The sequence below is a fragment of the Podarcis erhardii genome (assembly GCF_964252035.2).
Source record: "Podarcis erhardii genome assembly, chromosome: 8".
Taxonomy (NCBI): Eukaryota; Metazoa; Chordata; class Lepidosauria; order Squamata; family Lacertidae; genus Podarcis; species Podarcis erhardii.
In genome coordinates, this window is record NC_138499.1 from 41840935 (window position 1) to 41863832 (window position 22898).

Consider the following 22898-nt stretch of genomic DNA (forward strand, 5'->3'; position numbering starts at 1 on the left):
AAACAACCAACCAGAAACCTGCTTTCAGTCTGTTTGCAAGCAGAATGTGAAAGAAATCTTAGACAATTATTAGAACCACAAGACACTCTCAAAGTATACCTTGAGATATTTTCCTGTATAAATTTAGGATGAAAAGTATGAGAAATCTCTGTACTTTTTTCCTTATCAACTAATTCTTCATTACTCATCCAATCAAGTGTGCAGTACAGGGGTTGAGGAAATAAACTCTTATCACAGAATTCCTTTATGGTGAACCAAGCCCATTATCTGTTTCAGGAAGGGATAGTAGACCCTGTGGACAGTGCTCTGAGAGACTTCTGTGGTCAGTGTGTCCGAGAATTTTTGAAATGGTCCATTAAGCAGAGTACGCCGCAGCAGCAGGAGAGAAGTCCAGTAAATACCAAGTCGCTCTTCAAGAGACTATACAGTCTTGCTCTCCATCCCAATGCTTTCAAGCGGTTGGGAAGTTCTCTTGCTTTTAACAACATCTACAGAGAATTTAGGTAAGCAACAGAGCTTGTATTTTTGCTGTGCTGCATGAAAATAATAGAGGGAATGTCCATACTTTGAGGAGAGAGAATGCAATGTTTACTAAAGCTTCCACAGAGATCAAAACAGTATTTTTATACTCTGGCTAAAAAATGGTGTGATATTTCTGGCAACAGAAAAGGATGCTTTCTTGTCTAATGCTGAAAATATTAATTTGCTTATCTAATTTTTTTCATGTTTCATAGGGAAGAAAGTGCTTTGGTGGACCAGTTTGTTTTTGAAGCATTGGTTGTGTACCTGGAAAGTCTGGCCTTAACACATGGAGATGAGAAATCTTTAGGTATATGTTTAAAGTTTGTTTCAAAGTTTGTTTGATAGGCTTCATACTTGGTGCTTCAAATCTTGAAGAAATGCAGACCTATATATTTGGAGTTTTTAGTTAAAATGTTTAAGTTTTGGAAACTGCTAAAATGTCTGCCTTGTAATAAAAATAAAGAAACACACTTGGAGGGGCAAATTTGAAATGACATCCCTTTAAAATGCTTCTTATGTTCCACATTTTATGTTAATTTACTTTTTCATTATTATGCACTTTTTAAAAAGTGTAAATTTGTGAAGTAAAGTGTATTTTTAGCATTGTGTATAGGGCCTTTTAGAAATTTTATTTTGGGCCAGTTACCATATCATATTTTCAAAAAAAATTAAAACAGGTACAACTCAACAATGTTGTGATGCTGTTGATCACCTGAAGCGTATAATTAAGCATAAAGCATCAAGCCTCAACAAAGAAAATCAACGGCGGATACCTAGGTTAGTAATCTCTTTGGAGTTCTGAGAGGCATTTTTGTTGTGAGAAACAACACAACACATATAATGTAGATTTGAAATATGTCTTTTTCTTTCAAATTTGTAAGTAGAGTAGTGTTTTAAGTAACTGATTGCCTAAACGGCCTCGGTCCAGTATACCTGAAAACGCTACTCTACTTACAAATTTGTATTTTAATATTTTGTTGGAAGCCACCCAGAGTGGGCGGGGTATAAATAATAAATTATTATTATTCGGCTAATAACTTCAGACTTCTTCTTTTTTGTAACCACCTTATATAGGGGATTTCCACAGACATCCATATGCTTGGAGGATGTTGTCATGTGGCTTTTGATGCAGTGTGGACGACCCCAAACAGAATGCCGGCATAAAGTTATGGAGCTTTTCTTTGAATTAGTTCCCTTGCTGCCAGGTTTGTATGCTGCAGCATATGTGAGCAATATGCTGCTGATGTAAATATGGTGGCTGTGAGACAGTGAGTGACTTCTTGCCTTTGTGGTCTTCTGACTGTGTGCATAGTATCTTCACTTGTCCCTTTGTGAGAGCAACCAAACGAACCAGGAAGTCTTCCATTAACTATCGTTGCCTGTTTTGTCCGAACTTGGAATCTATGGTCAACTCCTTTGGAAAAGCCGTGGTTTGAAGTTGGCTTTATATCCTGACTTGTTTCAGAGTTGTTAGCCATAGTTTCCTAGTTTGGACAAAAAGCAAAACAAAACTATGCTTGATGGAACCCTTCTTGGTTGGCTTGCTTGCTTGTTTGCATGCAGGAAGGAACAAAGGGGCTGCATGTGCAGTCATAAATCATAGACCACAGAATTGTAGAGTTGTAAGGGACTCCTAACGCTGCTTGTAGCTTGGCTTATTAAACTGAAATAAAAACATCTGAATGCGGTCTGTGTAGTGAATCAAGAATTCTTCAGTTGAGCTGTAACCTTTGCCTTGAGCTCATCAAATGGTTTTAGGCAAGTCAGTGATCCTTTTAGCTTGAGTCCCCCATATGAATCCACATGAAGTCTTCATTCACTGGTGAAAAGTTGGATCTGAAATAAGGTATGTGGGTACCTTGTTAACATTATGGGATTTAAATAGCTCAGGATTGTAGCCTAAGAATTTGCTAAGGTCTTTTTTCTTTCTTTTGCTAGATAAAAGTACTGTGAAATTATCTTTCAATTTTCTTCAGAGTTATGATACATAAATGATACAGAATATCAGGAATATCTAAAACATGGCTAAAATAAGATCTATAACACTATACCTTAAAATGTAGGAGTGAGTTTAAAGGTGAATAACATAACCAAATTAAAAATTGTAATGTATGAGAACAGCAGCTGGACAGGATGGTTTTAATGGGAAAATTTTCTTTCATGCTTTTGCGGCCGGAAAAGAGAGATCTAGCCACAGTTTCCATTAAGAATTTGTTCAAATCTGCCAAGACATAGGCTATATACCATTCAAAAGTCCTACTTCTGTTTCTTCATCAGATAACAAGTCCCCATCTTCTTGGTTGGGTGATGTCCTTCAGAAACAAGGAATCTCTTTCCTCATTAAAAAAATTGAAGGAGGTGGTTGTAAGGGTGAAAATCTATCCGGAATTCTGGCCCACCCAACTCTTCATGATTTGCAAGAGACCTTTAGTTTGCGCGCTGTTGTGCAATGGATGGATATGCTTCTGGCTTCTTTGGACTGTTACAATACTTTTATCGAGCAGGGAATGATCAAACCAAATGAGATGCTGGGTAAGTAAACTACAGAAGCAGCTTTTTTGATTAGTTGTCTTTCATAATCCATTAGAGCAAAGTGCATAATAGTGGGATACCCACTGTTCCACACATTGTGCAGGCATGTCTTCATGTTCAGATGTTCCCTTGTTTTATCCCAGCGCCCTGTTTCTCCTTTATAATGTTTGTCTTACTCTCCCACAGAAAGTTCGAAGTACTCTTCTATAGCAGCCTTTGTCATCTGGAGTTGTCTTACCTCCACAAGCTCTTACAGTCATCTTTGCTGTTAACCACTGTAGGCCACATTACGTGAAATAACATATAGCTGATTTTGTTTATTACTCTTTTGCTATTTTAGTATTATCAAAATATGTATCTAAAATATAATGTTAGTGGTGCGATAGAAGGGAAGGGAAATTGAGTGAAGCATAGTTCTAGACCATTGGGGGCAAAAAGTATGTTGGTTTTGCTATTTATTCCCTTCACATAATTCTTATGTCTAACAAAATAAGGTTGTATTTTATATTCTGAGGAAACTATTTCTATGCTAGTGCATTTTTTCCCTCCAAGCTACAAATATAGGGTCTTCATTCCTGACATCATTGGGCTTCTTCCTGGAAAAAATGGCCTTGCATGATGTGTCTGGTGCAGAACAGTGTTTTAGCACTGGGTCCAAAGGCAACATGTTCAGTCCACAAGAAAGAGAAGAGTACAATTACAGCAAATGTACCATTGTAGTTCGAATTATGATTTTTGTAAGCATGGTTTTGGAGACCCACCAGCAGGAATTCTGGAAGGTAAGCTTGTGTTTGTTGCCCAAGGTCTAAACAAAAGTGCTGTTAGTTACCTGTGCTCAATAATATGTGTTTTTTGAACAGTCCCTGCTCCCCATGCATCATCTACTATATAGTTTGGAATGTGATTTGTCTGTCTGTTTGTCTTTTCGTTTGTTCTTTATATGTTGAGATGCCTCTTGAGATTTCAAACTTGGCATGAGGGTTTCCCAAGTGGGGGCAGTGCCTCTCCATTGGTGTTTGGATGTTGGCCATTGTTTGGAATCAAGATTGTGTGCTAAAACATGGCTTTGGTGTAACTTCAATCTTTTTTGTCTAGGTTTGGCAACCTCTTGAAATACCATCACCAAACTCAGCATGATGGTTTCTGAGGGTGGGGGTAGTCTTTTGCAATGTTGGGATGCCAGGAGCTATTTTGATTCAAGATGGTGGACTGAAACTTGATTTTGGCATGTTGTTGTTATTGGCATCTCCCTGTCCTGAGAGACAATGGAGTGTGCCTCTGAGGGTGAAGCCAAACCACTGTGTTAGCAGCACCGAAGTGACCTCCCCAGGGCTTAAGCACTGCCAACTTGGCACAAGTGTTCCAGAAGTGGGGGAAGCAGTCTTTTTTGAGGTTTGGATTCCGGGCACCATTTTGAATCAAGATGGCAGACCAAAATGTGACTTTGTCATGACTTTACCTGATTTTTGGTGTGATGGGTGAAAACTCACAAATTATACTGTCCGTTTAAAAATCACAATATTTTTGGGTTTCTAAAAATTCCCCGGCAGCGCTGGATGCTTCCCATAAGTGGCAAATTATTTGCTAAATGGAACAAAGCTGTTTGTTACACCGAGGAGTTCAAAATAAGAAAATCCAGTAATTACTTGCATAAGCCATTTGCTGCAACCTAAAAAAACTCTTTGGATCCCAGATTGCCTTTGCACATTGTAAAACATGTCCTCTGACCCTACTGATGAATGAGCTGCGGATCCTGTTACATGGGGTTAATTACCAGGCAAGATAAGTGGATTACATTAAGACAGCAAAACCAAGAAGTAAGATGTGAGGATCAAAGGGACTATTTTGCTTCTGTTGAGAGGTGCAGGCAGATAAAATCTTGAATGATGAAACCTTGAATGTAAGTGAAAATGGTTGGATTATGAAATTAAAACTTATTGTCTCATTTTTATCTTGTAATTCCTAGCTGCTTGAGAGACAGTTGCTTAATGAGAATCTGATAGAGCTCGTTGTGAGGACCGTCTGTGACCCCAGAAGCATAGGGTTTAATACAGCTGATGTACAAGTTATGGAAAAGCTTCCGGATGTTTGCATCAGGCTTATAAAAGCTTTGATGAGATCTCCTTATAGAGAACCTTTGGAGATCAGCATAAAGAAAATAATAACATCAAAAAGGTAGGATGTCTCTGAACACAAGGATCTAATAAATGCATAAAACAAAACAAATGACTTATTGCTCAAGCCACCTGCTTAGTATCAATTCTCTTTTGTTTTGCCAGCATTGAGGAACTTTGCAGTGTTGAGCTATACAATCCAGACACACGGTTGGATCACGTTAGGATTGGTTCCATCCTGTCTGCATGCAAACAGCTTCATAACGCCGGCCTTCTTCATTGTACCTTGCAGCATGAGGTAAAAACACAGCTTGTCATTTGTATTGGCATCAGCACTTTGTAAAGCAAAAAATATTTATTTATTGGAAGTAGTATAACGTAAGTTCACTAGAGTAGTTTTGCAGTAACTACACTGCCAACCTATTATAGCATAACAAAAATTCAATATAAGGTGCTGTACATTATGCAGTTTCCAGTAACCATGCTTCTTGACTGGAGGATAAACGGAGTGCATTTCCTTTGCAAAAATGGAGCAAATACTTCCTCTCTTCTGCCTCCTTAAGAAGATTGCTATCACATGTTTGAATTTGTGCACTGTTGGGTGAATCTAATTTTGTTCACATTGAGGTTCTCGTAATGACAGCTGCTCATGAGATATTGCTGTTCTGGTGGCATTAAAACCATGGTGTTCCGATTCTTGGTTATTTGGGGGGCAGGGCATGCTTGCAGGAGGAAGGCATAACGTTTCCTTCATTCCTGATGATTGCTTAACTCCAGAAGAATCTCTTAAGAAGAGTTTGTAAGTGGCAAGAGAAGAAAAGGCACATCATAACTTCAGCTTAAAAACTTTTATTGTCGTCCCCCCCAATGATTCTGAACTTTTTTTTTCCTACTGCATTTTTTGTTCTTTTCCTCCTCCCTAAGGTTTCAGCTCTGCATTGCGAGACTGGCTCTAAACTCATGTTAGTTGTATACAAAGGTATTGCACCAGGAGACGAAAGGCAGTCCCTACCCTTGTTGGACATCAACAGTAAACGATTAGCTGAGAGTCTGCTGCATCTGGCTTTTGCTTTCGGTGTACAGGTAGGAGCCAGGCCTTGTTGATGCCATGCATGTATTTTCTGATGTTCATGTCCCTGATATTTCAGATTATCCGATTTTCTGATTGCTGCTACCTGTGATTTTAGTTAGCCACCCAAGTTGTTATCAGTATCACAGAGGAGAAAAATTTAAATGGCGTCCTCTGTCATGAATAAGTTTAATCATGTCCTTCATTCATATCTTTCTACATAGGTGTGTGTGTAGATATAGATTTCACTTAAACTCTGTGATGAGCACATTCTGTCTCTCTAAGTGGAGGAGAACGCTCTTGGACCCTGGCTTTTGCACAAGGGAACCAGGATCCTGTACAGTGGTACCTTGGGTTAAGAACTTAATTCGTTCTGGAGGTCCATTCTTAACCTGAAACTGTTCTTAACCTGAGGTACCACTTTAGCTAATGGGGCCTTCTGCTGCCGCCGCCACACAATTTCTGTTCTTATCCTGAAGTAAATTTCTTAACCCGAGGTACTATTTCTGGGTTAGTGGAGTCTGTAACCTGAAGCATCTGTAACCTGAGGTACCACTGTACACACAAAATCTCTCCCCTCTCATCCTTTCCACTAAGGGAACATTGATGTCGGAACAGCTCTGCACCTGAACAGCAATGCTCAGGAGACCTTTCCTTCTTTCTTTCTCTCTCCCTCCACCATATTGTTCATTTAAGAAAGAGAAATAAATCAAAATACCAACAGTAGCAAAAGAGAAAGCAGGACCTAGACCATGGTCCTCCAGAGTGATTGGCTGGTAGCTAGAGCCCAGAATCACCTTATACTAGCAGATACTGATGCTACTCTGGCACAACTCTTGAGCAGAACATTCCAAGCAGGTTGATTCTTCTACATGGGTCCTGCTGTTTCATATGCATCATATGCTGAACATACAGCTCTTGACCCTAGTTTTTGACACCTCAGATACAGTCAGAAGCATAGGCTGGGTCCAAAGATGTATTTTTTTAATATTGCATTTTAAATTGATGACACCCACCCTTGGGCCTTATGACAAAGGGTAGGTAATAGATTGAATGGTGGTTTTTAATAACAGTCCCAATTTATTTTACTAATTGATCTATTTAATTAATTTATTACATAAATTTATTGACAGTTAATCCCAATAATTAATCTCTCTGAGACAGACAAAAAGCAGGATGCTATTGCTCAGCATAAACATTCATTTTTCTCAATGGATGGAGGATATCCTGATTCACCCAAGGTTATTTTTTTAAGGTTGTTAATTCCTAGACCCATAGTTACCTCAGGACCCGAGAAGGCACTGTAGTTGAAGAAAGCTCATCATATTAATTCCTCTTTTTCTCTTCTCTGGTTTGGTGTCCAGGATGCTCATTGTTTACTAGATTTTTGTTCTAATGTTGGAGTTTTTTTGAATAGCTCCTCAGACTGGGTGGGGCTCCTCCACCCAAACAGGATTCTTAGCCCTTCCTCTGTTTGTGTGGAACTGAGAATGCTCCAAAGTTGTAAAGATGGGGAAAGGTATACATTTTTTGACTGAAAAGTTTGCTAATGATGTTAAGATACACAAATGTAACACTTTTATATTCATTTCCCTATAGTGCATAGAGCTGGTGAGTCTCCTGCTGAACACATTAATGTTATCTGTGCCATTATCTGGAACATCTCAAAGAAACCTTATCAGTTTTTCTCATGGAGAGTATTTCTACAGCTTGTTTGGGGAAACCATTAATGAAGAGTTGCTGGAAAATATGGATATAGCAGTACTTCAGCTTATGAAATCAGCTCAAGACAGCCCCAAAATGGTAATGTACTTCTACTTTCAGCTGGCAAGCTTATTCTTTCACACATTTTACTCCTGAGCAACTGAAATAAAAGAGAGAGAGAGAGCAGTAACCCTACCTTCTTGTTGCAGCAAGGAATATTCTGTTTCCTGTTTTAATTCAGTAAGCATAAAAAAACATTAAAAAACACCACACATAATGGATTTGTAATAAAGACTGCTCTAAGCTCAAAAAAAAATAAAAAAAAATCAGTAAGCATAATCCCTGTGAATGTTTGTATACGGCTGCCCCAGCGCTTCCAAAGTCTGTGCCTAGCGACAAAGTGGGAAAGATGTAATTTTTCTCTCTCCTACTGTACTACAAACAGTGATTGTAAGGATTTCCCCCTGGTACTGACATCTTGAGACCATTTAACTTATACATTCTTATTTCAGGTTTTGGGCAAAGTCTGAAATAATGAATTACACTTTGCTATGTTGCAAATTTAATCAGCTTAAATGTCTGAGAAAAATTTAATACATCGTAAGCATTGGTAATCTATGTGGAATCTAAGGATTTTTGACATTGCATTTTCATTTTCTCAGATGCTTAATTTCAGCCATTCTTTGTGGAAGGCCATCTTTGGCAGAAATGGCCATAGAAAAGCTTAGGACCACTGTAATGATTCATTTGGCTGCTAATCTTGAAAACATTATGCTTTAGTCCGGGTGTTGAATTACATCAATATTTCATGGTACCCATACTCTGCTTTCAGGTTGGTACTGTTTTGAATGGTATGTTGGACCAGAGCTTTAGAGAGCGTGCTGTTCGCAAGCAACAAGGAGTGAAACTGGTGGTGGCTATCTTGAAAAACTGGAGGCAGCTTGACCACTGGTGGACCAAAGATTCTGCTCCTGAAAGCAAAATGGCTGTCCTAACCCTGCTAGCTAAAGTTCTGCAGGTAAAGCTACAACTGTAATAGCTGAGTTCAGGGCATGTGAGGGAGCCCAAGGCCCACTCTGGTTAGTTTTAGAGAGTCGGTGATATCACAACAGATCCCAGGTGTGAAACATTTAAGAAAAATCTAGCTGATATTCTTCTTCTAATTTTGAAATGTTTATTCTTGAGGTTTAACATTTTTTTATTGGCACTGTATTTTGGAAAGTGTGCAAAATATGAGCATGGAAATATTTGGGGGCTTTTGTTCAGAGAGCTGTCTCCAGTACAGAAGTGATCCCAAGGTCTGGTTATGTGGTGCAGCTAACACCCAGATCCAGTCCTTAGGTGCTGTATAGATCTGCGACCTCTTTCTCTGCTGTGCAGTGCAGCAGTGAAAGGCCTATGCATATCCTAATTCAGTGGCCTAGGACATTTGAAACATGCAACTCAACCTTGGCTGTCGCTTAGGGAAACACTGGAGGTATCCTGGGTATTTGGAGGAAACTGAAGATGTGCAATAAGGCCAGCTGCACTGGGGTGTTCTGCACCCTGCAGTTGTTTTCAGGGTGCTGAATTAAGATGACCAGAATGCTCTGGTCTATCTACACCTATTTCAGCATTCCTATTGCACCCTAGTAATTATTACAGCACCCCTCCCTATATTATTCTGTTTTTACTATGTATATGCCTTTGATGATTTTATGCTGTGAAGTGGTCTATACATGTTTTAACAACAACAGCAACTGTATTCCTTACCTGGATGTTGCATAGCTAATCAGATGCATTTCCTGGACTCTGTACAATAATGGTTGGATCAGGTCCTGGGCTAACTTGAAAACATGTCTGGTAACATTAGTCTTTCTGAATGATTGCACCTTGTTTTTCTCTGAGGGTGTGTGTTCTGATGTAGGGAAGAGTTTCTTCTGATTGCTCCTGTTCTTAATTTGCATCATTATCATTTTCTTTGTTTCTTTTTTGCTGGATGCTATCCACCCAGAGAATCTTATTCCACAAAAGGTTTAGGATATAATAAATAAATAAATAAATAAATAAATAAATAAATAAATAAATAAATAAAATATTCAATCCGAACTTCCTAGCATACACATGTGGTGTCAGTTAAAACATATTTTAACAACTTTTTTGACTGATGTAGTTGTATACATGAATTAATTCTAAGTGAAAATTTGGCTTTAAATTTCTTTCCTTTCTCCAGATTGACTCTTCTGTGTCATTCAATACACACCATGAGGCATTTTCTATAGTTTTTAATACATATACAAGTCTACTTACTGACCAGATGTTGGGTCTAAATCTCAAGGTAAGTTAATTTTTTTTACTATTTGCAGAGTTAGCAGAGAACTTTGTCCACACAATCATTCATTCATTCATTCTTAAAGAAACTTGCAAGTACCCTCAGAGAGGTCTGCAAAAGCCTCAGCGAGTGTCGCTCCTCACCACATGAACAGTTTTGTTTTCAAGCCATTGTTTCCACACACTCTGTAGCCAGGATGGGCAGTGGGCACAGAGCAATGCAACAAACTTTGGAGTAAGCCCAGGATACCATGTTTGGATCAAACAACAACACGACAGTTAATGTAAACCAGTTTTCACAGCTGAATTTGAACCATGGTTTTGGATTGTGGTTTGTCGGCCCCAAACAAGCCATAGTTAGTGAGCCTCAACAGGTTTGCATATACAATCAACCCAGAGCTGAGCTAAACAGACACGGTTTACCATTGCATCTTAACTAGACTAGGGGGATGCCTTGCTTCATACTGCAGACGACCCATTTCCATACCACACCCGTTCCCCCTGTCCTCCCTACACAGCTTTAACTGTGTTTACTGCTTGCAATTACCCAAGATTCAAAATTAGAGCATTACAGTAATTTCATCTCCCTTGTTAACAGTGAAAGATGGTTAGTGTTGGCTGTGATAGAATTCAGCATGCCTAACTTGTACTTGGCAGATATCCTCTCCTTCCTCAGAATTTTATTGGAAGAATAAAGATTTTTAGATGTGCCTGAACATATAATACAATTGATTCTAAGTTGCCTGTGTATTTCAGAGTCAAGCTGTTATTATTCTTCCATTCTTTACTAATCTCGTTGGAGAAAGGCTTGATGACCTTAAGAATGCACTTGACCAACTTGTAGTCTTTAATTTCCCTTTGAGATCGGATGAGTTTCCTAAAGGAACCTTGAGATACAATAACTATGTGGATTGCACGAAAAAAGTAAGTGAAAAGATCTGTCATTTACTCATAGGCATTTTAGAATGGCTCTTACCTGTTCTGAGCCCTAAGTAATACACTTAAAAAAAATGCAAAACAAACAAAATTTAGCTTGTATCAAACAAAGTTGTTCCATTTTCACAAGAAATTCTGCTTGTGCAATGATTCAAAGTCCTTGTGCTAATGGGAAGATTTGGTTGGATCCAATCCTGTGAAACAAGTTGCAAGCAGAATTGCTGCATCTGTGTAGGCTAAAGTAAAAATGATTTCTATTATATGTTTTTTATAGAATATATATTATATTTTGTTTTCACTTTCAAATGTATCTTTAGTTCTAATCAGATTTTGCATATACTCTGTTTATCTCTTCTCGACCCCGCCTGCCCCTCGCCAAACTCTAGTTCCTAGATGCACTTGAATTATCCCAGAGTCCCATGTTGTTGCAGCTGATGACAGAAATTCTTTGCAGGGACCAGAGACATATAATGGAAGAATTATTTGAACTCAGCTTCAAAAGAATTGCCAGAAGGTAGTGCTTTAAAGTGGTAGTGTATCTCCCAGTTTTTACAAATCACACAGTTTAAAAGACAAGAGTTGGTAACTAGTTGAACTCAAGCATTGAAGCGAAGGATTATTGAGAATGCAGGGAAACTTGTTTAATTTCAGATTCCTTTAGTTGCAGCCATTTAAGCTTTACTTGGTTGTCTATATTTTCTGTAGGCTGCTATGTGTGATTGGTGCACAAAAATATTTTACTTACATGGCTTATATGCCCAAAGTTTTTATTTGAAAATATCCCTGCAGAGCCTGTTTTTTTAAATTTATTGTCATAGTTAAATCACTTCTTAAGATGCTTCTAGAAGAGATTTGGGATTGGATTTGAGTTTTAACTAGGAATGTGATTGAACATCATTCTAAATTTTTCACTATGTTTAGGGGCAGCTGGGACAAACAAGTAACGTTGCTGGACACCATTCACAAAATGTTCCAGAGTGAAGCCCTTCTCTCAAATGCAACTCGTCAAGCCTATGTGGATCGCTCTCTTCTCATCCTGTTGCTTCACTGCAGCTTGGATGCCCTGAAAGTTTTTTTAAGTAAGATTATCGTGGAGGCTATGGAGACGCTGAAATCTAGATTTACCAAGGTAAAGTTTAATCTGTGCCTTCTGAAACTGACATTTCAAATAACTGAATACACTTATCTTCAAAGCTGTTAAGCATTCTTGCTGAGTCATCACCTAGAATCTTTTTCTACTTTTTTATATTTTTTCCAGTCAAATGAAACTGCTTTTGAAACACAACTCAGCAAGAAAATGAGCTATTACAAAATTCTGAAAGTGATGTATTCACGTCTTTCTAAAGAAGAAGTATATTCTAAAGACTCTAGCATTAACCAGGCTTTCAAGGGCTCCACATGTGCAGAAGGAAATGAACTTACGAAGGTGCTAATGAAGTAAGAATTTCTCACTTCTCCTTTAAACCAGTGTGCCACCATTTAGCTTGATTTCACATGATGCCCCAACTCAAGTTAGGCTGTAGGTCAGTCCCATCAGCTTAAGTTTTATCCAATTCACAAGTTTGAACATTTTGAAACTCCTGCCTGTTGACATCAGGCAGGCACTTCCACTGTACTCTTTTCGGCAACTGCTAAAAAATACCCATGTTTAGCGAAGTCTATGTGGACATACAGAAGCTGCCATGTGTTTTTTTGTGGTTTTAGCATATTGATTTTTATTTTTAAAACATGTTTTAAACATTCGTTTTTACTGTTTTACAGACTGTATGATTTCCTGTAAAAGTGCTCTTTATCTGTTTTGATTCAAGGTCCTGCCATGATGCTTTTACAGAAAACATGTCTGGTGAAACTCAGCTATTGGAAAAGAGGAGACAGTATCATTGTGCTGCATATAATTGTGCCATTGCTGTTATTAGCTGTGTGTTCAGCGAAAGTAAATTTTACCAAGGCTTTCTTTTCACAGAAAAACCAGAAAAGGTGTGTATATAATGAAATGTCACCCAGGCTAGAGGTTAATAGTGGCTGGCTCTGAGATCCAATTTGGCTTTAGAAAGGTTTTCAGCAGGCCCACCAATCAAGTAAGAGCCATACACTTATTGATGCTACTGTAGTTTCAAGTCATTCAACATGGTACCTGTTCAGGGAAACTGGATAAATTAATAGCCCTTCCTATTTTATTGGAAGTACAGTGGTACCCCGTGTTACATACTTAATCCGTTCCAGAGGTCCGTTCGTAACAGGAAACTGCTCGTAACATGAGGCGCCCTTTCTCTATAATGGCCACTGGAGCGCGACTTCCGCTTGCATCCCAGGACAAAGGTCGCAACAAGGGGCATCTACTTCCGGGTTAGTGGAGCGCATAACCCATATCATTCGTCAGGGGGAATGGTACGTAACACGAGGTACCACTGTAAAAAGAGATTGGTGGGTGATTGCTATACAACATAACAGATCTACTGAGTAACTTGAGACAGTATATTTATAAAGGAGATTGGTGTCATCCCTGCAATACCTCCATCCAAATTATTTATAAAGATGTTGAACAACAACGGGCCCAGGACAAACTCTTTACCATAGGTGATTCTCCTATCTAAGCTATGCTGCTGCTTGCAGTAGGCAGAAAGGACAAGTTGACTGTCTTCTGTCAGGGCTTGGAATACATTGTGTGAGCTTATTTCTCTTGGGAATGTCTGCTTTCAGTGGTGAGATTTGTGGAATTTAGATTTTAATAAGAGCAATTAATATATTGGATTTTTATATGAGAGACATTACACTTAAACTTCTGTAAAACAAGAAAATCTTTAATAATAAATAAATAAATAAACCTTTTAAAAAATTGGATTTTTATTGAACTTTTTGTGATGGCAATTACTTATAAATGTATTATAGGAACATACAGCTAACTGGGTAATTAACATTTTGTAAATTGCAGTATAATTGTTCATTTAAAATTTGCATGTCTTCTTTTTCTGCAGAATCTCTTTATTCTTGAAAACTTGCTGGATTTACAGCACCATTATTCATTTCCTATAGAGATTGAGGTAGGAAAAGGTTCCTTTTTAATTTTCACTGCTAATGTATTATTTCCCACAACAATAAATCAAATACAATGGAAGCAACATCAACAATAATACTCTTTCAGTTTTGAGAAGGTAAAATGAAGTTACCGCCCTATTAAGAGAAGATCTTACTGCCTTAAGAGTTCTAGACCAAGTTAAGAGTTGTGATTAAATCACAGAACGCAAGTACAGTGGAACCTTGGTTGTCGAACGTAATCTGTTCTGGAAGACCATTCGACTTCTGAAACGTTTGACAACTGAGGCGCAATTCTAGTCAGCAAAATGCATTGAAAAAATTGAGAAACTTGCCTCGGAAGCCATTCAACTTCCAAGGTATGTTCAGAAATGGAATAATTCACTTCTGGGTTGTCGGCTATCAAAAGCTAAAACGTTCAACTTCCGAAGTGTTTGATGACCGAGGTTCCACTGTATAAAGGTTTAATTATTTCTTTCATGGTGATTTTTGGTAGCCTTCATAGATTCTGTGCTTTGGCCAGATTTTATTCCAGATCCCGCTGTGTATTTTATTTTGCTAACGAAGCAAGTAGCTGTAGCAGTAAACTTGCCACACAGTCAGGGCCGTACGGAGTGGGGTGCGGAGGGGGCTGGCTACTCCGGGTGCCACTCTGGAGGGGGTGTGACAAGATGGCCCCTGCCTCCCCCCAGCTGTAGAGCAGCTGAGGGCGTGCACAGTCAGTATGGGCGCTGCTCGCGTGGGCTGCCGCTCTCGCGTGCCATCCATACAGGCTGCCTCTCACACGGTAACCGTATGGGCTGCTGTGCGTGCCCACTCTGTACAGTATGCCGCACATGCACAGTCTGTATGGTCACCATGCAAGCGGCATCCCGTACAGATGATGCCTGTATGGATGGTGCACGAGAGTGGCATCTTGTATGGTTGCTGTGTGAGTGCAACCTGTACGGATGTTGCGTATGCGCCACTGGGCGGTGCGTCCTGCCCCTTGGCATCCCGCCCCAGGTGCCAGAGAGGGTTCCTCCGCCACTGCACACGGTCTCTTCTGTGGTGGTCTCAGGTAGTGGGGGAGTTTTTCTGTAGGAATTTGTGGGCCCACTGTGGTGTTCTGATCATGGAGGGAAGCAGGTCTTAGAAGAAAATACAACACAGTATGTGCTTGCTCCAGTTTTGAGAGATGCAAGATGATGATAGCGAGGAATGTGTGATGGTGATACATGATGTCAGCAGATCAGAGTTTGCATGAATAAAGAGAGGCCTGGCATCACATTCAAAGTGTGTCCAACAGCAAGACTGAGATTAGTGGGGATGGTTCCTTCACTGCAAGGTGAATGGAGGAAATGGCAGCCAAAATGGTTGCCTGATGCACAGAGTGCACAAGAAATGGAAAAATCTTTGATCATAGTCTACAAAGGAAGTGGGGCAATATAAAAAAATGAGCACAAGGCAGCATTCACCCTTTGCCTGGAGCTAACTTCTCTTCCGTATTTTATAAATTTTGCTTCCATTCGATCCTTCTAGATTTGGTAGCACTATGTGTTATTTAAGCTAACGAGCTTTGAAAACTTTTTTGTATTTTAGGTTCCACTAGAAAGAAAGAAACAATACATTGCCATTAGGAAAGAAGCAAGGGAAGCAATGAGTGAGGATTCAGGTATTATTTGTTACTTCTTTTTTTAACTGTGTTGATGATGATGTACTTGGAGCTTTACAGAGTAACATAAAAATAACTGTGATCTTTCTCTTTTTTGTATTCTGAATGTTAGCCTGAGAGTTGACACATGAAACCAGTTTACTTAGAAGTTCTTCACTGGAGATGTGCATAGATATTTGTGCAGTAGTATAACCAGATTATGCCTTTCCCTTTTAGTCGAGCCGCACTATTTAGCTTCTGCATCGTATATGGCAGATAGCAGTCTGAGTGAAGAGATGAGCCAATTTGATTTCTCAACTGGAGTACAGAGTTTTTCATATAATTCCCAAGACCGTATTGCCTCTGGTTCTCGCTTCAGGAGAAAGGTGAGTTGACTTGTCTATTGTGTATGAAAGCTGTAAGTATGTTCATAAACACACACACACACATGCTCTGGTTTGTGTTCCATTTCCTTCTAAAAGATCGGCATGAATTTTCAAATGTTACAGCTTTGGTCTTTTTAAACATGTAGAGCTATAGAGGATATATCAATGTATAGAGCAGGCTTCCTCAAACTCAGCCCTCCAGATGTTTTGAGACTACAATTCCCATCATCCCCGACCACTGGTCCTGCTAGCTAGGGATCATGGGAGTTGTAGGCCAAAAACATATGGAGGGTCGAGTTTGAGGAAGCCTGGTATAGAGCCTCATAATTTTTGCTACTACTACCAAGCACTTAACTGTAGGAAAGCAATATTATGAAGAGAAAATGAAAGGATAAAATGAAATTCATGTTTAATTTCACTTTTTAAAAAAAGTAAGTATGACATCTTCAGAACTAATTGGCAGTTTTTGCTTGTTTAAAAAGGAGCCCACAGAACCTATAGTTTCAGATGATTTTATGGAACTGGAGATGGATGAGCTGAACCAGCATGAATGTATGGCCTCTATGACAACCCTGATCAAACACATGCACAGAAATAAAATCACACCCACAGTAGAAAAGGTAAGTGTTGGCATGACTTTATATGTTGCTAACATAATCTTTTCCTAGGTCTTTCTAGGTTTAATTGTTTAGAAAGATGTCAATGTATTGCCACATAAATGCTTGAAGATTCAACATACTTGCTAGATGAACGTTTTCTGTTTTTGTGAAGACTTTAGCATTCTGTGCAGATACTCCATATTCTGCAAGATCTTGTCCTACCTGTGGCTTATCCCCAGTTACTACAGGAAATAAGCTCAACTAGATGAATTGATCCATGAAAGAAATGTGTGTGAGATATATATATATATATATCAGTGTTCTCAGGTCTGAGACATATCAGATGCAGAAAAGTTTGAGCTGCAGCTTAAAACCTCAAGCTAAATGGGAAAATGTTTTGCACTCAGAAGTGTGGTTCTGATTCTTTATTTGCTTTCCTGGCTTGAATTCAAGCCTGACTTCAAAAGTGCAAGGTCACCTGGAAAGGAAAACCTGGGAGTACAGGCCCCTTGATTCTTTCCTTTGAAGTGGAATGGTAACATTAGGTGATTGACAGATGGGCTGCCCTACCCACCTATAAAAAGTGGCCTATGGGGAAGCTTAGGATCTGGCCTGCTAGCTGGATCCTGTTTCTTACCCTTAATTTAAATTGCTTGTGGAACAAACATTTTCCATGGTATGAAGTTTGATTTCATATTGAGCAAAGCACTTGTGTTCATTTAGAAGTATTGTCTTACTGTAGGTAGGAAACAAAGTGACATACTCTACTTCTTGTAAAGCATCTGTTTCTCTGTAATCCCCCCCAATCCCCCGATTTGGGATGCACCTCTACTGGTAACTGAGGAAGGATTGTGGTTTAGTGTTGTGTTTTTGTTGTCTTTTAATTATGCCTTGTAATATAATTGGCTGTGTGTGTCTGTGTGCTTATAATCTTTTGGGGACTTAGGGTACAGATTCACCAGATCTTCCTCCATGGATGAAGTTTCTACACAGCAAACTTGGAAATCCATCTGTACCATTAAATATTCGCCTCTTTGTAGCAAAACTCATCGTGAATACAGAAGAAGTGAGTCATTTTTTTAAATGGGCACTGGTGGTTGTAATAATTTTCTACAGTATGAATAAAGTAGGTTGAACCCAAAGTTTAAGAAGGTAATGAAGACTGGAATACAGAGCTGATTAAAATCTTAATCAACCGGGCATTTTGATGATGATTTTGTTCAGTTTTTAATGGTTTTCCTTGTTTTATTTACATATTGCTGCATGTTGCCCTGATATTTTATGAGATGGTAGTATATAGGTAAAGGTAAAGGGACCCCTGACCATTAGGTCCAGTCGTGACCAACTCTGGGGTTGCAGTGCTCATCTCGCTTTACTGGCCGAGGGAGCTGGCGTACAGCTTCCAGGTCATGTGGCCAGCATGACTAAGCCGCTTCTAGTGAACCAGAGCAGCGCATGGAAACGCCGTTTACCTTCCTGCTGGAGTGGTACCTATTTATCTACTTGCACTTTGACATGCTTTCGAACTGCTAGGTTGGCAGGAGCAGGGACCACGCAACGGGAGCTCACCCCATCGCTGGGATTCGAACCTGCCAACCTTCTGATCGGCAAGTCCTAGTCTCTGTGGTTTAAGAGACATGGAATCGGATCTACTGCCTCAAATTGGAATGTGCTAATGGTGAGGGGAGAAATGAGTGGCATGTTCAGGGTGTTCATATAAACCCAACTGTTCAAATATCAGTACCTTGTTTACTTTCCTAAGTATTGTGTGATTATTTATCAGCGAAGCATGAAATGTAATGTAATCTCATTGTTGGGCATTTGTAAGAAGTGCCCTCTCCATTTACCTACTTTTTCAACATTGTGCAGCTGTTTCCAAAGTGACAGTGCTGTATAGATGGCATTCTGCATTTCTTCTCTAGGTTTTCCAGCCTTACACAAAGCACTGGCTGGGCCCCTTACTGCAGCTGGTTGTCTCTGGAGATAACGGAGGAGAAGGGATTCATTACATGGTGGTGGAGATAGTGGTCACCCTACTTTCCTGGACTAGTGTTGCTACACCCAAAGTAAGGAACTAAGAAATATATATGTGTGTGCATATTTAGGTCGTAATGATCTGATGCAGGGTCAAGGTGTAATTATGGGCCACTCACTAAGATTAAAAAGTGTAGTAAGAGTGAAATTTGTAAGTTCATAATGAGAAATGTCCCTGGCAATTCAGGTATGATGATTTTTAGAACACCTTTAATTTTAAATAATTTCTTAAGCACTATCCTGAGGAGACACTTTAGATGAATGTATGTGGCTATTCTTGTCACTAAATAACTGTTAGTGATACTATAAATGTATTCTCATAATGTATTTATAAATTTAAGTGTGATTTAAATTTAAAGTGTGATTTGCCTTCTGCAGTTTCACATTGTTAAAAAAAAAAAAAAGATTCTATCCTGCTCCGGAAAATTGGAGATTAATTTTTAAAGCCTATTCCTTAGTTAAAATTTGATGGTATTCTTCACCAGAGAAGAATAGTTACTACTAATATAATAGCTAACTCAGTGCTTTGTGATTTGCTTTATACTAGGGAAATATCAGGGATGAAATCCTAGCTAACCGGTTGCTTGAGTTCTTGATGAAGAACGTATTTCACCAGAAAAAAGCAGTGTTCAGACATAACTTAGAAATTGTCAAGACAGTAGTAGAGTGCTGGAAAGATTGTCTCAGCATACCTTACAGGTAAATAATATTTAAAAAGGTACTCTTTGTAGTTGCAATACACATAAAAATCATCCTAGTAGTATGAAGGCTTCTTTTTAAAAGCTAGTTTGGGTAGGTGGACTGTTGCATTTATACTAAATCCTGTTGTCATCATACATGTCTAGCAATATTAGAATATACCTGTTGCCATTTCTCTAGTATTTAACCTAGAGACATTAAGGATCAACGTGTTTCATGCCTTAGACACAGATGGCAAACACGGTTCTCTCCAGATGTTGCTGGGTTGCAACTCATCATCCTTAATCATGGACCATGCTGCCTGGGGCTGATGGAGTCTCCAACAACACCCTTAGAAGACAAACCTATAGCATGACTGGGTGGGAGTTGGGGATCAGGTGTTGATCTAATGTAGGACTTCTAAAAATGCTCCAATTTGAATAGTCAGTATGAACTTGACCACTTCTATTTTTCAATCTAAGTTACTATTTTTATGATCTCTGTGATTTTGTCTACTATAGGATAATATATGAACGGTTTTCTGGTAGAGACGCCAACACAAAAGACAACTCCGTGGGAATTCAGTTACTAGGAATTGTTCTTGCTAATAACCTGCCTCCCTATGATCCAAACTGTGAAATAGGCAGTATGAAGTAAGAAAATTATTTTTGTGCAATTCAGCTGGAATGTACTGAACAAAAGAAGTGGGGCTAACAGAGAAGGAGATTGGCTTGCAATTCTCCTACCTGTTACTTATTCTTAACCCAACACACAAAACCCGCAATCAGATGATAAATTTGGAGGCTGGTGGTGGGATTTTAAGATAATTGATTTCAACATAAAACTTCATAGTGTTCTCACTGCAGTAGGTTTAATCTCCTCCAAATTTTCATATTTGGATATGGTTTTATTGCTTTGAGTAAAGCAATTAAATTGATCCCTACAGCATTTTATATTCAAAGGATTGCATCAGGAGCTACAATGATCACGTAATGCATCTGTGAGATCATGCAGAAATTTACTTGGTGCTAAATGAGGTTACTCAAGCATGCTTCAATCTCTGAATTCATGTTGATCATCTGAAAATGGGGAAAATTATGCATATAATGCTGAATTAGAACTAGCTTCATGTATACCACTGGAGGGGAGGGAGAAACAGACAGGAATGGTAATCAATTTCCCAAATGAAAACTGGAACTTTGGGGACTGACATTGAAATTTTCAGCAACGGGAAAGTAGACATGTATAAAGTGCATGCATGAGGCCAGGAATGGGGAATCTCTCATCCTCCAGATGTTGGATTGCAATTCCCACCATCCCTGACACTGAGCTGATGAAAGTCCAGAGTTCTCCATCCCTTCATTAAATTATTTGTAATCCACTTTGTTTAGGTTTCAGATAAAACAAGTGGTCTGTATAGGGTTTCTAAACATGCTCTTACTGATATCCGTTTATTACACATTAGATGTTAAAATAGCATTCTGAGACTAAGCATATTTCTTCTCTATGCTAGATACTACCAAGCTTTGACTAACAACATGGCCTTAGTAAAATACAAAGAAGTGTATGCAGCTGCCGCCGAAGTGCTGGGACTCATTCTTCACTATATTTCTGAGAAGGAAAAAGTGGGTACAACAGGCTATGTATTTTACAATTTCTAAAACCAAAGCAGGAGTTTGCTCTTTAAGTGTATTCTATGCGGTTTTATTTTTTTAAGATGGTTCCTAAAATACACATTAAAACTGTGTTGTTATCTTAGCTAATCCACTGTATTTCATTGCATAACATGTCTATTGTATAACATTTTGACAGGGGAGAAAGTATTGACCTTTTATTGAAACATTGGAGCTGTCATACTAGATCTCATCCATTCCAGTAATCTGCTTCCAGTAGCTGCTAGCTAGAAGTTAGGGTGAAGATTGCCATACTCAGATTGTTCCCCAACCTTCAGTAGGCAGCAGTTTATTGCCTCTGAGATAAAAGTCTCATTCCTACAGTGGCATTGAAAGAGCTAGCTCAGGCATAGGCAAACTCGGCCCTCCAGATGTTTTGGGACTACAACTCCCATCATCCCTGACCACCGATCCTGTTAGCTAGGGATGATGGGAGTTGTAGTCCCAAAACATCTGGAGGGCCGAGTTTGCCTATGCCTGAGCTAGCTTTCACAGATTTATCTAATCTTATAAAAATGACTGAGGAGGCCTCTCACTACTCACATAATTAGTAATTATTACTATTTTTTTGGTCAGGATATTGAGATTTTGGCATTTGAAAGTACCTAACGATATGTTCAATTTTTCAGATATTTGAAGGTCCGGTTTATGACTTGGTCATACAGCAGCTAAAGCAGCATCAGAATACCAAAGAGGACAAATTTATTGTGTGTCTGAATAAAGTGACAAAGAACTTCCCTTCTCTTGCTGACAGGTAAGTTGAGAACTCTCAATTGCCTGTACCCTAGAGAGGTTCAGTTAGCTTAGCAGTGTTATAACTTCCTGTTCTTTTTGGTTCTTGTTCATGGAAAGGTTTATGAATACAGTCTTCTTCCTGATACCAAAACTTCATGGGGTGATGAAAACTTACTGCCTGGAGGTAGTAATGTGTCGTGCCCAAGAAATAGCGGATCTGTATTTACAGTTGAAGAGTAAGGATTTTACACAAGTCATGCGTCACAGGTAAATAGGGGCATAATTATCCATATTTCTATAGGAACTCTGCACAAACCCTATTTTCTGCACAAGCCCTATTTGAGCAAATGGGAGTTGCTCAAAATCACATTCTCCCTTTGGGTGCTGAGGATAGAAGGAGGCTTTTCACAGTTATCACTTTTCAGTTGGCATTTTCCAGAGAAAAGTCCTCGCAAGTTCAGTCAAAAGTCTAGCTTTGCTGCACTTTTTGTATACATACTTATTGTTGATGCAATGAAGTTATTTTAAAAATCCGTTTGACTGCACTTTTTCAAATGAATAAAAATGCACTATATGTTAAAAAAAAACACCTTTTGAGATTAAAATCATAGACAAATTTTAAAATGTGTTTTTGTTTTTCTCTCCTAGAGACGACGAAAGGCAAACCATTTGTATGGATATAGTCTACAAGATGCTACCTAACCTGAAACCAGCTGAGGTACAAGAGCTGCTTCCTGCAGTAACCGGCTTCATCTCTCACCCGTCACCAGTATGTCGGGGGAGAATGTATGACATTCTCATGTGGCTATATGATAACTACAGGTAAGAATTCAACCACAGGTGTTTTAAAAAGAAATCCTCCATTAAATTGTGTCACCTGTTGCACGAGTGCGCCGCACATTTAAGTCATGATGTGGAAAAAAACCTCCAGCTCTTGACA

At 39.0% G+C, this 22898-nt stretch overlaps 1 protein-coding gene across 1 annotated transcript in view; it reads left to right on the top strand.

Annotated features, from left to right (window-relative positions):
* The window catches only part of PRKDC (protein kinase, DNA-activated, catalytic subunit), an 85654-nt gene that overhangs the window by 25739 nt on the left and 37017 nt on the right, over positions 1-22898 (top strand). Inside the window, exons 27-55 of the mRNA XM_081873594.1 lie at positions 277-503; positions 735-829; positions 1200-1299; positions 1597-1727; positions 2800-3054; positions 3607-3833; positions 5021-5229; positions 5334-5466; positions 6093-6251; positions 7837-8040; positions 8774-8959; positions 10154-10258; positions 11008-11175; positions 11574-11701; positions 12109-12316; positions 12446-12624; positions 12996-13164; positions 14163-14228; positions 15802-15874; positions 16091-16239; positions 16722-16859; positions 17785-17904; positions 18761-18904; positions 19420-19571; positions 20072-20203; positions 21064-21175; positions 21853-21977; positions 22076-22225; positions 22607-22780. Coding sequence (XP_081729720.1) covers positions 277-503; positions 735-829; positions 1200-1299; positions 1597-1727; positions 2800-3054; positions 3607-3833; positions 5021-5229; positions 5334-5466; positions 6093-6251; positions 7837-8040; positions 8774-8959; positions 10154-10258; positions 11008-11175; positions 11574-11701; positions 12109-12316; positions 12446-12624; positions 12996-13164; positions 14163-14228; positions 15802-15874; positions 16091-16239; positions 16722-16859; positions 17785-17904; positions 18761-18904; positions 19420-19571; positions 20072-20203; positions 21064-21175; positions 21853-21977; positions 22076-22225; positions 22607-22780 — 4418 coding nt within the window. The remainder of the gene's footprint in view (positions 1-276; positions 504-734; positions 830-1199; positions 1300-1596; positions 1728-2799; positions 3055-3606; positions 3834-5020; positions 5230-5333; positions 5467-6092; positions 6252-7836; positions 8041-8773; positions 8960-10153; positions 10259-11007; positions 11176-11573; positions 11702-12108; positions 12317-12445; positions 12625-12995; positions 13165-14162; positions 14229-15801; positions 15875-16090; positions 16240-16721; positions 16860-17784; positions 17905-18760; positions 18905-19419; positions 19572-20071; positions 20204-21063; positions 21176-21852; positions 21978-22075; positions 22226-22606; positions 22781-22898) is intronic.